We start from the raw sequence: 12,286 nt of genomic DNA on the forward strand, positions 1-12,286 counted from the left end.
AGGCCTGTATTGAAAAGGGGTCAATATGGCCATTGCCGTCGGAGTCAGTTTGTACATGACAACAGATTTGATGAATTTAAAGTGAGAGGGGGCACACTGTACCCGGAATGAGACAGAATTATTGCCGCGAGCACATGAACTAACTAACCCTAACACTAAAATGTCTGTGATGGTCTTCATTTGGTTGATTTTGTGTCGTGTGAAGCATTGGGATTAGCCGACCAAATTGTCGGAACGGAGCGAGCGAAGCGAGCTCCATGATTTGAAGAAAGTGCAAGTTTATGTTATTTTAACATTATTAGTTAGTCAGTGCCGCAATAACGGGACGTCTATGTTTTGCGTACGGCGATTTTGACGTCACCAGTTTGTGGCTAAACCACTTGTGGCGGAGTCCAGTTACTTTTGTATCCGCTAAGTGCCAACCACTCCAAGAAATAACCACCCTCAGTCGCTTTAGTTTAGGATAGATTTATTCAAGAAGCGGTGAAAACTGGGTAAATAAAGAGATTAAAATACAAGGTCATTCATTGTCTACATCGGAGAGTCGAGGCAAATCAAGTTCAAAGTAAACGGAAGAAAAGAATTAAATTCTACTAAAGTATCTAAGCACTGCATTCAAAATGGTCCTCTAAATAATTGGAAAGTCTTAAAAGGAAATCAACTTACATCGTTGCGCCTACAGTCCTACTTTTGGCTGGAGTGTTAGTGAGATCCACGTGGCATGTCTACTTGCTTTAAGACAGTGGAAGAAAAACGTGTCTGCCTGGGTGTAATTTAATCTTTAACCTTTTAATTGTTTTACCAAGAAGTTTCTTGACCTTTGTGTCAGAGGGCCTTAAGAAAGATAGAGGGCGATCTTCAGAAAATCTAGAAAGGGTCATGAAGGGTCAATTCAACACACTCCCCGTCTAAAAATGCGCGGTAAGCTGAATTTTTACTAATCATAAATTTCAAATAGAATAAATGCTAAATAAATTCTAAAAGCTAAGAGTATATACGAAAGGGTCCATACTAAGAGAGTCCGTATATAGTGTTCATTGAATTCAATCACAGAGTTCAATTTGTACTTTCAATCAAAACTAATTCACTAATTGGTCTGAGGTAGGTTCGATGTTCGCCATCTTTGTAGATCATCACGTCTACTTTTCGTACTTTGTTGTCATCGCTGGGGTAGACCTTCACTATGCGAGCGAGGGGCCAGCTGTTTCTTGCGTATTCTTTCTCTCTCAAAAGAACCACGTCTCCTTCTTTGACGTTGATTGTAGATTTGTTCCATTTTGGTCGTGGCTGACGGCTTTGTAGATATTCTTTTCTCCATCGTATCCAGAATTGATCAGCTAGATACTGTACGCGTCGCCAACGTTTTCTACTGTAGATGTCCTGTTGGACGAATGAGCCTGGTGGTGGGGTCGGTGATTGAGTCTTCATGCTGAGTAGCATGTTAGGGGTGAGAGCTTGGGGATCGTTTGCATCTGATGATACAGTTGTTATAGGTCTTGAGTTGACGATGGCGCTGGCTTCTGCCATGAGAGTTGTCAGCAAGTCATGTGTGTATTGTTGCTTGCCTAGTTGATAGTGCATAGAGTCAAGAACGGGTCTGATGGTACCAATTTGTCGTTCCCATATACCGCCGAAGTGGGATGCATGAGGTGGGTTGAAAATCCACTCGCAGTCTCTCGTTGTAAGGAATTTCTTGATGCAGTCTTGATCCAGCTCTTTGGCTGCTGCCTGAAGTTCGTTCTTTGCGCCAATGAAGTTGGTGCCCTGGTCACATCTGAGTTTCTTGATGTTGCCGCGTATGGCTATGAAGCGACGTAGGGCGTTGATGAAGGATGAAGTGTCCATGGAGTCTATTACTTCTATGTGTACTGCTGTAGTGTAGAGACAGAGAAAGATAACTGCCCATCTCTTTGCTTCAGACGTACCGGCTCTGGTTTTGCGGGAAGCTATGGTCCAGGGGCCGGATACGTCCATTCCGACGTTGGTGAATGGTGGGGTTTTCTCTGTTCTGTCCGACGGTAGGTCGGCCATGAGTTGAGTGAGTGGTTTTGCTCTCAGTCTTCTACATATCGCACATTTGTGTAGTATGCTTCTTACCATGTCATGTACACCCATGATCCAATAGCCATTAGCTCTGACGTTTGACAGGGTGAGTTGTCTGCCTTGATGTTGTACTTGTGATGTACATGATCGATGATAAGTCGTGAAATGTGGTTGTCCTGTGGGAGGATGATGGGGTGTCGGCCGCAGAGGTCGATGTCAGATTGACGAAGTCTTCCTCCAACGCGGATGAGTCCTTTTTCATCGATGAATGGGTTCATCCGGCTGATGGGATTTCGTTTCTGTAGTTTGTTGTTGTCAGTGTCTGCTGACTTTGCTGCAGATAGTATCTCATATTCTTTATGAAACACACTTTTCTGTACTGAGCGTAGGATGATGGTTTCTGCTTGTGCCATCATCTCAATTTTCAGTTCTTCTGGAGACTTCTCTTCTTCTTTTTTGTCTGTCTTTTCTGGTAATTTTCTTTGTCTGATTTTGCCTATTAAGTTGGCAATACTTCTCTTCAAGGATCTCCATGATGAGAATCGTTGAAATCGGTGAGCACCTAAGTCGTCTTGTTCTACTTCCTTCGTTGATGTGTTGAGGACAGCAAGTTGTTTGCGGACCTCAGGGTCTTCGTCACTTACTGTGTATTTGTGTTCTGTTTCTTCATGGTTGTCTTGCTCGTCTCGCTGCCACAGGAATGCTGGTCCTGATAGCCAGATAGTTGAGTTGAGTTTTTGGGCTGGTACGCTGCGTGATGCGATGTCAGCTGGATTTTCGTGTGTAGACACATGTCGCCACTGGTGTGGTGATGATATGTTGTGTATCTTTTCTACTCTGTTCGCTATGTATACGTGGAAACGTTTAGAGGTGTTGTTTATATATCCAAGGACGATTTCGCTGTCCGTGTGATATATGACGTTGTCGATGTTCAGGCCGATTTCTGATATGATCTTCTGTGCGAGTTCTGTCGCTAGGACGGCTGCACACAGTTCTAGGCGAGGTATGGAGACTGCATGAGTCGGGTTTACCTTTGCCTTGCCAAGTATGAATGATACGTTGACGTTGTCTTCATGGTTAGTCAACCGCAAGTACGCTACGGCACCTATGGCTTCATTGCTGGCGTCAGAGAAAATGTGACACTCAGTTTTCTTTATGGGTCCGAAGGTGGGTGGAGTGTAGCATCGCTGTAGCTGTATCTTTGTGATGTAGTTGAGGTTGTTGCACCAGCTGGTCCATCTGGGCAAATATTTCTCTGGTAGCGTTTCATCCCATCCAAGGTTTGATGAGTTGCGTCCTTTAGTTTCTGTCATGAGGCCTCGTAGTATTAGTTTTCCTTCTATGGAAACTGGTGCGAGTATACCGAGTGGATCGTATATTGAGTTTACGATCGCCAGTACTCCCCGCCGTGAGAATGGCTTCTCCTTCAAGTCTACTTCGAATGTGAATGCGTCCGCCTCTAGAGACCACTTGACCCCTAATGATCTCTGTGTTGGTAAGGTGTCTTGGTTGAAATCCAAACTCTGTAAATCTTTGGCTCGTACTTCGTTTGGAAGTGCTGTCATGACTTCTTCATCATTTGAAACGATCTTGTGGAAGTTAACGTTTCTGGTCGCTAGTAAGTCTCTTGTTCTATTGATGAGACTAATAGCTTTCTGTGCATCTGGTGCTGAGGTTAGTCCGTCGTCGACGTAAAAGTTCTTGTCGATGAACTCTTTCACGTCTTCTCCATACGTAGATACGCCGTCTTCAGCGATCTTTCTTAGTCCGAAGGTAGCAATGGCTGGTGAGGAGACATTGCCGAACAGGTGTACGTTCATTCTGTACTGAATTACTGGTTTCGTGGGGTCATTGTCTTTGAACCAAAAGAAGCGCAGATAGTCTCTGTGTTCTTTGTTGACGTGGAAGCTATGAAACATTTGTTCTACGTCGCCCATTACTGCTGTCTGCTTGCGTCGGAATCGTAGCAGGATACCGAGGAGGCTGTTCATTTGGTCAGGTCCCTGAAGCAATGCGTCGTTCAAGGAGACTCCGTTGTACTTTGCACTGGAGTCGAATACTACTCTGATCTGCTGTTTCTTGGGATGGTAGACACCGAAGTGTGGTAGGTACCATGCGTTGTCGACATCTATTTCGTTTTCTGGAACGGGACTTGCGTGGTCACGTTCCATTATTTTCTTCATAAACTGAAAGTATTCTTCCATCATTTGTGGTTTACGCTGAAGCTGATTCTGCAGATTGTAGAATCGGTTCAGAGCTGACTGTCGGTTGTTCGGTAATTTCTTCGGGTCTTGCCTGAAGGGGAGAGGAAGTTCTAGATTTCCTTCGTCATTTACATGGACTTTTCGTTGCATGATGTCCAGGAATTGCTTGTCTTCAATGGAGGGTGCCTTTTGTTCGTCGTAAGGTGTCCGCTTGAAGACGGTGGTGCCGAAGTTGACGGGTTTCGGGCTTATTATGTCTTTGATGTGGATGTGATGATTACATTCGAGCGCCGATTCATCGTAGCTGTTGAGGGTTGCAGTAGTACGGTGTACTGAAGTGCGGATTACACCTCTTGCTGTCTCTAGGCACAGTTCACCTGAAATTGTCCACCCTAGGTCAGTGCGTTGAGCCCAGGCGAGTTAACAGGTCCGTTCCTTGTTTCTCTGACTTTCAGTGGTTCTGGGCAGTTTCTGCCGATGAGGAGATGAATTCCAACGTTCTTTTTTGGTTCTGGAATGTAATCGATGATGGGCTTCAGATGTTTGAAGGTCTTGCAAATGTCTGTGTGGGTATTTCGTTCTTGTCGCTCGGTATGTTGTCGTTTTCTAGCAGGACGGGAAGAGAGAATTTTTTCTTTCCATCACTTGATTCTATGATGACGCGGTTGCTACGTCGTCCCTTCTGAGTTCTCCTTTGCCGCTGCATGTTGACAGTTCGTATTCAAGGTCTGGGCCGTGTATCTTCAGTGCGTCGAAGAGGTGGCTGTCACCCATACAGGCGTTGGACTGGTCGTCTAGGACTACGTAAGTTTCTATGTAGTCTGCTGGTCGGTCTTGTGTATACACCTTTGCGAGGACTATCTTCCCACACGAACGTCCGGCTGGGCATTTCGTGAGTCTGGTACATTTTGTTGTAGCTTCTTGGGTTTCCTTTTCTTTATCTTCTGGTTTAGCTTCGGTTGTTTTCTGCTTAGACCTGTCACCGGGTGTAGCGTGGAGACAGGTGATGTGTTTCTTGCTCTTGCATATGGCGCACTCGATGGTCGATGTGCAGTCTTTGGCGAGATGTTTCTCAGTGCATTTAAAGCACAAGCCTTTCTTCTTACACAGTTCAATTCTGTCAGGAACTGGTTGTTTTGCAAATGCTTTGCAATCTTTCAGGTTATGTCCTGTAGCCTCGTGAAAGAGACATTGTTTTTCTTCATTTGATGATTTCGTTGCGTGTACACGCGCTCTAGTCTTCGTTTGTTGACTGGATTTTGACTTACTTGTTCCAGGGTGTGTGTCGTCTGGTCTTGGAATATCAGGATCGCATGCTGCTTTCGCTGTGTCTTTCAGGAAGTCTTTGAAGAACTTGAATGGAGGAAATGTTTTGTGGCGTCGTTTGTATGATGCCACGTTATCTCTCCACTTGTTGAGGACGAATCTTGGTAACTTCTCCATGACGGGCTTGAGTCCCTGTGGTGTATTGAGGGACGAAAGGTCAGGGAGTTTTCTCATGTGTGCCTCTGTGTTAGAGCACAAGTCTGATAGTTCGAGTAGCCTTTTGCTTTCATCTGGTTTAACTTTCGGGAAGGACTTCAGTCTTTCCAGGATTACTGCGGTGATGACTGCAGGGTTGCCGAATCTGTCTTCTAGTTCTATCCAAGCCTCTATGTATGACTCGTCTGGGTCATCTACGTAATGTTGTAGATGGTCTTCGACGATTTTCTGCGGATCTCCCTGCGTGTATTTATGCAGGAAGTCAAGTTTCTCAGATGTCTGTATGCAGGCCGTTGTCACAGTGGCCTCGAATGATCTTTTCCATGACATGTACATGGTTGGGTCGCCTCCAAATGTTATTGGTTGTTGTAGTGGTAAACGTTGACGGGCCATCATTTGGGCTATCTCCGTCAGAGGTTGCATGTTGTTGTTCTGGCTTGTTGTAGGTGTCTGTTGATTTGAAGTAGGTGTAACTGTCTCACCTGATTCTGTTGGTGTTCCCTGTCCTGGTTGTATCAGTAGAGGGGATGATTCTAAGTCTTTGTTTTGTGCTTTGGGTACGAACTCGGTAAAGTTCAGTGTTGGTAATGGATCATGCTTCATTTCTCTTTTCATTGCAATGTATCGTGATACATGGTCGTTTGATGACTGGTCTGGTGTAGTAAGTGTCTGTACTGGTAAGGAATTTTCTTCCGCTACTTGCTGGAGGGTTTCTGCGTCGATCCTTGCCTTTTCTGCTTTCATTTCAGCTTCGATAACTTTGATCTTAGCTTGATGATGGGCTATTGTCTTCATATATTCTGCCTCTCTTGCTGCAGAGCGTGCCTTGCCTTGTGCCTTTAATGCGTTTGTTCTGGATGATGTTGATGATCTGGTTCTGTGTGAACTACGTAAGCTGCCTAATGCAGATCCTCGTTCGGATGGTGATTTGAAGATGAGGATGCTGTTTTCAGCTCTCCTTGTCTTTGCATCGTTAATGTATTCATTTGCTTGTTCAATGTTCCTATTGAAGCTTATTTCCGTTAATTCTGCATGCTCCTTACCTTCTGGAGTCTTGTCTTGTTGATAAAGTCTCTGAAGTTTGTTCCAAGTTTGTTCGTATTCCTTGGAAAGTGTCTCTGCTGTATCAATTTTGCATTCTGTTGGGTCCTGCATCCCCCTGAGGTCGATAAGAACTCCCCTTGTTTGGTTCCAAATGCTCGAGAGGGCCTTTTCAGTGTTCAGGGTAGCATAGAGCAGTCCTCCTTCGTTTTTTCTACTGTCCTGTAGAGGGCGCCCTTCAGCACGGGCAGTAGATCCACCTTCAACAGTGGTGGCCGTCCCGCTGGGCACCGCCCCTTCGTTTGTTTGTTCTGAGGTATTTTCTGTCTTAGAAATATCTCCTTGATTTTCATTTTGAGATTCTGTGTGGGCTGGTAGTTCAGCTCCTTCGACTTTATCTTCATCCATTATAGTTTCTTTGAGTCAGTTGTAGTTGGCTGTATATGTGTATACAGTTGGCCTACCTTGTAGCCTATATGCCAGTGTCCGCTGTGCACTCGAGCCAGTGTCTTGTCCAATGGTTCACTGGTTTTCCGCAATTTCTCACTTGGGACGATTTTTCACTGTGGCGGAGTCCAGTTACTTTTGTATCCGCTAAGTGCCAACTCACTCCAAGAAATAACCACCCTCAGTTGCTTTAGTTTAGGATAGGTTTATTCAAGAAGCGGTGAAAACTGGGTAAATAAAGAGATTAAAATACAAGGTCATTCATTGTCTACATCGGAGAGTCGAGGCAAATCAAGTCCAAAGTAAACGGAAGAAAAGAACTAAATTCTACTAAAATATCTAAGCACTGCATTCAAAATGGTCCTCTAAATAATTGGAAAGTCATAAAAGGAAATCAACTTACATCGTTGTGCCTACAGTCCTACTTTTGGCTGGAGTGTTAGTGAGATCCACGTGGCATGTCTACTTGCTTTAAGACAGTGGAAGAAAAACGTGTCTGCCTGGGTGTAATTTAATCTTTAACCTTTTAATTGTTTTACCAAGAAGTTTCTTGACCTTTGTGTCAGAGGGCCTTAAGAAAGATAGAGGGCGATCTTCAGAAAATCTAGAAAGGGTCATGAAGGGTCAATTCAACACACCACTTGTTACCAGATATGAACTGAATATGCTCACGTGTTTTACAACAGGCTCATTAATAGTAGTGCGCTTCAAAGAACAATAAGATATACGTTATCACTATATGAAGCAGGTTTTTTTCAACATTGCACAGTACTCTCAGATGTTAATCACTAATTACAAAACTTTATTTAATATGCAAATGAGCTGTTAATTAACTTGACACTGCTCAATGCTTCATGGGACAATTAGATATTCATCAGATCAACATTTGTAGCACGTTTCATTTAATTTAATGCTGTAATTTTAGAGTAATGTCACTAATTACAAAGTTCATTAAATATGCAAATAATCCCTAAATTAACTTGACACTGTTCAATGATTCATAGCACAATTGAATATTTATCAAATCAATATCTGTAGCACTTTTCACAAAATTTGGTGCCTTAATTTCAGAGTTATATACCTAATTACAAAGTTTATTAAATATGCAAATGAACCCTTAATTAACTTTAATTAACCCTTAATTAACTTTACACTACTAAATACTTAACAACACAGTTAGATATCTGTCAGATCAGTATATGCAGCAGTTTTCATCACATTTGATGCAGTTATTTCGGAGTTATATGACTAATTATAAAACTTCATGAAATATGCAAATGAGCTAATTATGACCTTGACACTGTTCAATGCTTCTCAGTACAATTGGATATTTATCAGATCAACATCTGTAGAAGTTTCATCAAATTTAACGCTGTAATTTTATATGAATATCACTAATTACAAAGTTCATTAAATATGCAAATAAACCCTTAATTAACTTCACACAAGTAAATGCTCTACACCACAATTAGATATCTCTCGGATCAGTATCTGCAGCAGATTTCATCACATTTGGTACAGTTATTTTGGAGTTATATCACTAATGCGGAGGTCATAGGTCACTTGGCCACGCATGAGTGCCTGTAAGAAGGAGGAATTTTGCAGCTAAATTTTCCCGTCGAAAATTTAGAACTTTGCGTCAGAAAGTTTATGAGTATATCTATTAAGGACTAGGGCACCTCCTGAGCAATTATGGGAATATCCATTGCACAATTTAGGCTGAAAATTGGACTTTTCTGTGGTGGCAACTCGTCACGAGGGAACAAGCGTAAGAATGGCACCTGTGGACATGCAAATACTTTGGTATGCAATGTACTGAAGGTAAGCCTCGCCATTCGAATAACGTTCTTCATTCTGCTGATAATTGGCAACATAGAAGTCAACCCAGGCCCTCAGACTAGGTCACAAGAAAGTCCTATTACCAAAGAAGACGTACAAAAGATTCTGGATAAATTAGATGGTCTCACGAAGGATTCGAAGGAAATTAAAGCCAAGTTTACCAACTTGGAAGCCAGAATGAATAATATAGAGGACACGTTGCAAAGTTTAGAAGAAAGCGGCAAAGAAAATTCTACACGACTAGACGAACTAGAACGTGCTATAGATAACCAAGGTATCCAGGATGTCAAGGAAGAGTTGGCCCGAACAAGACAAGAATTGATGCAGCAACGTAAGGAAAACGAAGACCTCAATAACCGAACACGACGTTGTAATTTGGTATTCTATGGTGTGCAACAAGAAAATGAAAATGAGAGCTGGGAGACATCTGAAGAAAAGGTTAAGGACATTTTGAAAGATAATTTGGAAATTGATGTCAATATATCGTTCGAGCGTGTGCACCGCATTGCAAATGCACCAAAAATTCGAGGGTCTCGTCCGATTATCGCGAAGTTTACTTTTTACAAAGATAAACAACAGACTCTAAACAAAGCATCGAAACTGAAGGGCACAAACATTTCAGTAGATGAAGACTTTGCACCGCGAACAAGGGCCATACGGAGAAAGTTATTCGCTCGCAGACGAGAAATACTGGAAATTGACAACACGGCAAAAGCTAAAGTAAACTATGACAAACTGATTGTGACATCACAACGTACCGGACGACGAGTGTATAGCTACGATGAGCAAGCTGGGAATATTGTTGAACTTCCATCAAGACGACTTGACCGGCAAGAAAGAGAAACGGCGCACCCATAGGAAATCGGCCAAGGCCCTGCAGGGAACAGATTCAGCTCATTCCAGCCAGAGACAATCAAACAGAGTCAAGTATTGTCATTTCTTATGTGGAACGTTAGAGGACTCAAATAAAATGGTTTGATAATGATTTTATTATATTCATTAAAATAATAGACTTTGTTTGTTTGGTGGAAACTTGGGCATCCGAATATGGCACTTTTACACTTGACGGCTATCAGTGCTTTGAGTCGATTCGTCCAAAGCTGTCCAATAGGGGTAGGCCTATTGGTGGTGTTGCATGCTTTGTAAGTAATGGGTTTAGCCAGTACATAACCAAATTAGATAGTTATTCGGATTTGACAGATATCCTATGGCTTAAATTTGATCTGGCGAATCAAACACTTATTCTAGGCATAATATATATTTCACCACAAGGTTCATCCCAATATTCAAATGACGACGTATTTGTTCTCATTGAAAATGACATGGCCCACTTACGTAACTTGCATAGTGATTGTGAATTTGTTTTACTCGGAGATTTTAATGCTCGAACAGGTGGTTTGATCGATAGAATATCTCATGATGCAATTGAATATCTACCTATGGATGAAAATAGCTACGCATGTGACAATGTACTTCCAGAACGCAATACTTGTGATGATGAAGCCAACATATATGGTAAACATCTGATTGCACTGTGTAAATCTACATCTTTGTGTATTGTAAATGGCAGAACTACCGGTGATCATGCCGGTGAGTACACATGTATATTATGTTTTGATTTCCTCCTCAATGTTTTCACGTGTTATAGATCTAGAGGTTGGCAACAGAACAGACTCAGATCACTTTCCTGTTAGTGTAAAATTTAAAGTAGACTCAAGTAGTCACGAAGAAGTGGATCTGAGTGTTCAAAATTTGCCCCTACCTGGTAAAACATTTACTAAGTATGTATTTGATTCTACGAAATTTGATGTCAATTTTGCAAAGGAAGAGTTACAATCCATTGTGACAAATTTTTTAGAGCTGATTGAATCAGGTAATGATAAAATTGACGATGCTGTTCATCAATTTAATGATTTGTTTTATAAAGTGTCTAAGCCAGTGAAACGTTCCAAAACGGCACGTCCTGTAGAGAATAGCTGGTTTGATGAGGATTGTAGACAAACACGGAGAAGGGTTTATGCTTTATTAAATGTTTACAGAACAACACGTAATCCCCATGATTTGACAAGGTTTAAAATTTTGAAAAAAGACTACAGAAAGTTGATATCAGATAAGAAAAACTGTTACAAGGCTTCAAAAATTGCAACAATCAAAAGACTCCTTGTTGAAAAGGATTCTTCGAAATTTTGGTCTTTTTTCAAATCTTATCGAAGTTCATCGCCTAGATCAATCTCGAATTCAGACTGGTTTCAGTATTTTAATTCACTCTTCAATCCTGATGTGGATGATGAATGTGGTGTTTTCAGTGAATTTTGGGCTGAAATGGAGAGATTTGTGCAAGATACTGTAGAGGGAGGTCTAGATAACACTGGAAATGCCAACACATACATATGTGATGATATTCTTGATCAGCCAATTACTGAGGATGAAGTGAGACAAAGTGTTAAACACCTGAAAAATAATAAGTCCCCGGGTATTGATGGAATCCCCCCAGAATTTTTCAAACGGTGTATTGATGTTCTCGCCCCACTTTTATGTAAACTTTTAAACAAAATTTTTGATAGCGGTTCATTTCCAGATGCTTGGTGTCAGGGTATAATATTTCCAATTTTTAAGAAGGGAGATAAATCCCAACCTAAAAATTACAGAGGAATTACCCTCCTACCCATTGTCAGCAAAATATATACACGTATTCTTTATAGTCGACTCCAGTTTTGGGAAGAAAACATTGCCCCTTTAAGGGAGGAACAAGCTGGTTTCAGGAAAGGCTATAGTACAATAGACAACATTTTTATTTTACACACATTTATTCAAAAGTACATTAATGTTAAAGGTGGGAGATTTTATTGCGCCTTTATTGATTTCGAAAAGGCCTTTGACAGAGTAAATAGAACGGCAATGTTTTTCAAATTAGGGAAAGCGGGATTACGGGGGAAAATGTATATTTCTCTTGTGTCAATTTATGAGAGAGTGAAATCGTGTGTACTTGGCAGCGATGGATTAACACAGTTTTTTAATTGCCCATATGGTGTGAGACAAGGCTGTATACTTTCGCCATTTTTATTTTCCCTTTTCATCGATGACCTGTATAATGAATTTAAGCAAGATTCATGGATAGGAAGTTGCTCACTTGGCATGGTAGAGCTTTTTTATCTATTATTTGCAGATGACTTGGTACTCATTGCAGAAACTGCCATTAAATTACAAAGGCTTCTCAATCAGTTACAGAT

At 41.6% G+C, this 12,286-nt stretch overlaps 3 protein-coding genes across 3 annotated transcripts; all 3 read right to left on the bottom strand.

Annotated features, from left to right (window-relative positions):
• Positions 1-1,056: 1,056 nt before the first annotated feature.
• LOC139144175 (uncharacterized) lies at positions 1,057-2,031 on the bottom strand. Its single transcript, XM_070714831.1, has one exon. The coding sequence runs from the start codon at positions 2,029-2,031 to the stop codon at positions 1,057-1,059; it is 975 nt and encodes a 324-aa protein (XP_070570932.1).
• Positions 2,032-2,093: 62 nt separating this feature from the next.
• LOC139144185 (uncharacterized) lies at positions 2,094-4,397 on the bottom strand. Its single transcript, XM_070714839.1, has one exon. The coding sequence runs from the start codon at positions 4,395-4,397 to the stop codon at positions 2,094-2,096; it is 2,304 nt and encodes a 767-aa protein (XP_070570940.1).
• A 501-nt stretch (positions 4,398-4,898) lies between these two features.
• Positions 4,899-7,848, bottom strand: LOC139144196 (uncharacterized). Its single transcript, XM_070714850.1, has 2 exons — positions 7,621-7,848; positions 4,899-7,444 (listed from the first exon to the last, which is right to left on the bottom strand). Exon 2 carries the CDS (start codon positions 7,176-7,178, stop codon positions 4,899-4,901), a length of 2,280 nt encoding a protein of 759 aa, XP_070570951.1. The 5' UTR covers positions 7,179-7,444; positions 7,621-7,848.
• Between the last annotated feature and the right edge of the window lie 4,438 nt (positions 7,849-12,286).

The sequence above is a fragment of the Ptychodera flava genome, chromosome 1, assembly GCF_041260155.1.
Source record: "Ptychodera flava strain L36383 chromosome 1, AS_Pfla_20210202, whole genome shotgun sequence".
Taxonomy (NCBI): Eukaryota; Metazoa; Hemichordata; class Enteropneusta; family Ptychoderidae; genus Ptychodera; species Ptychodera flava.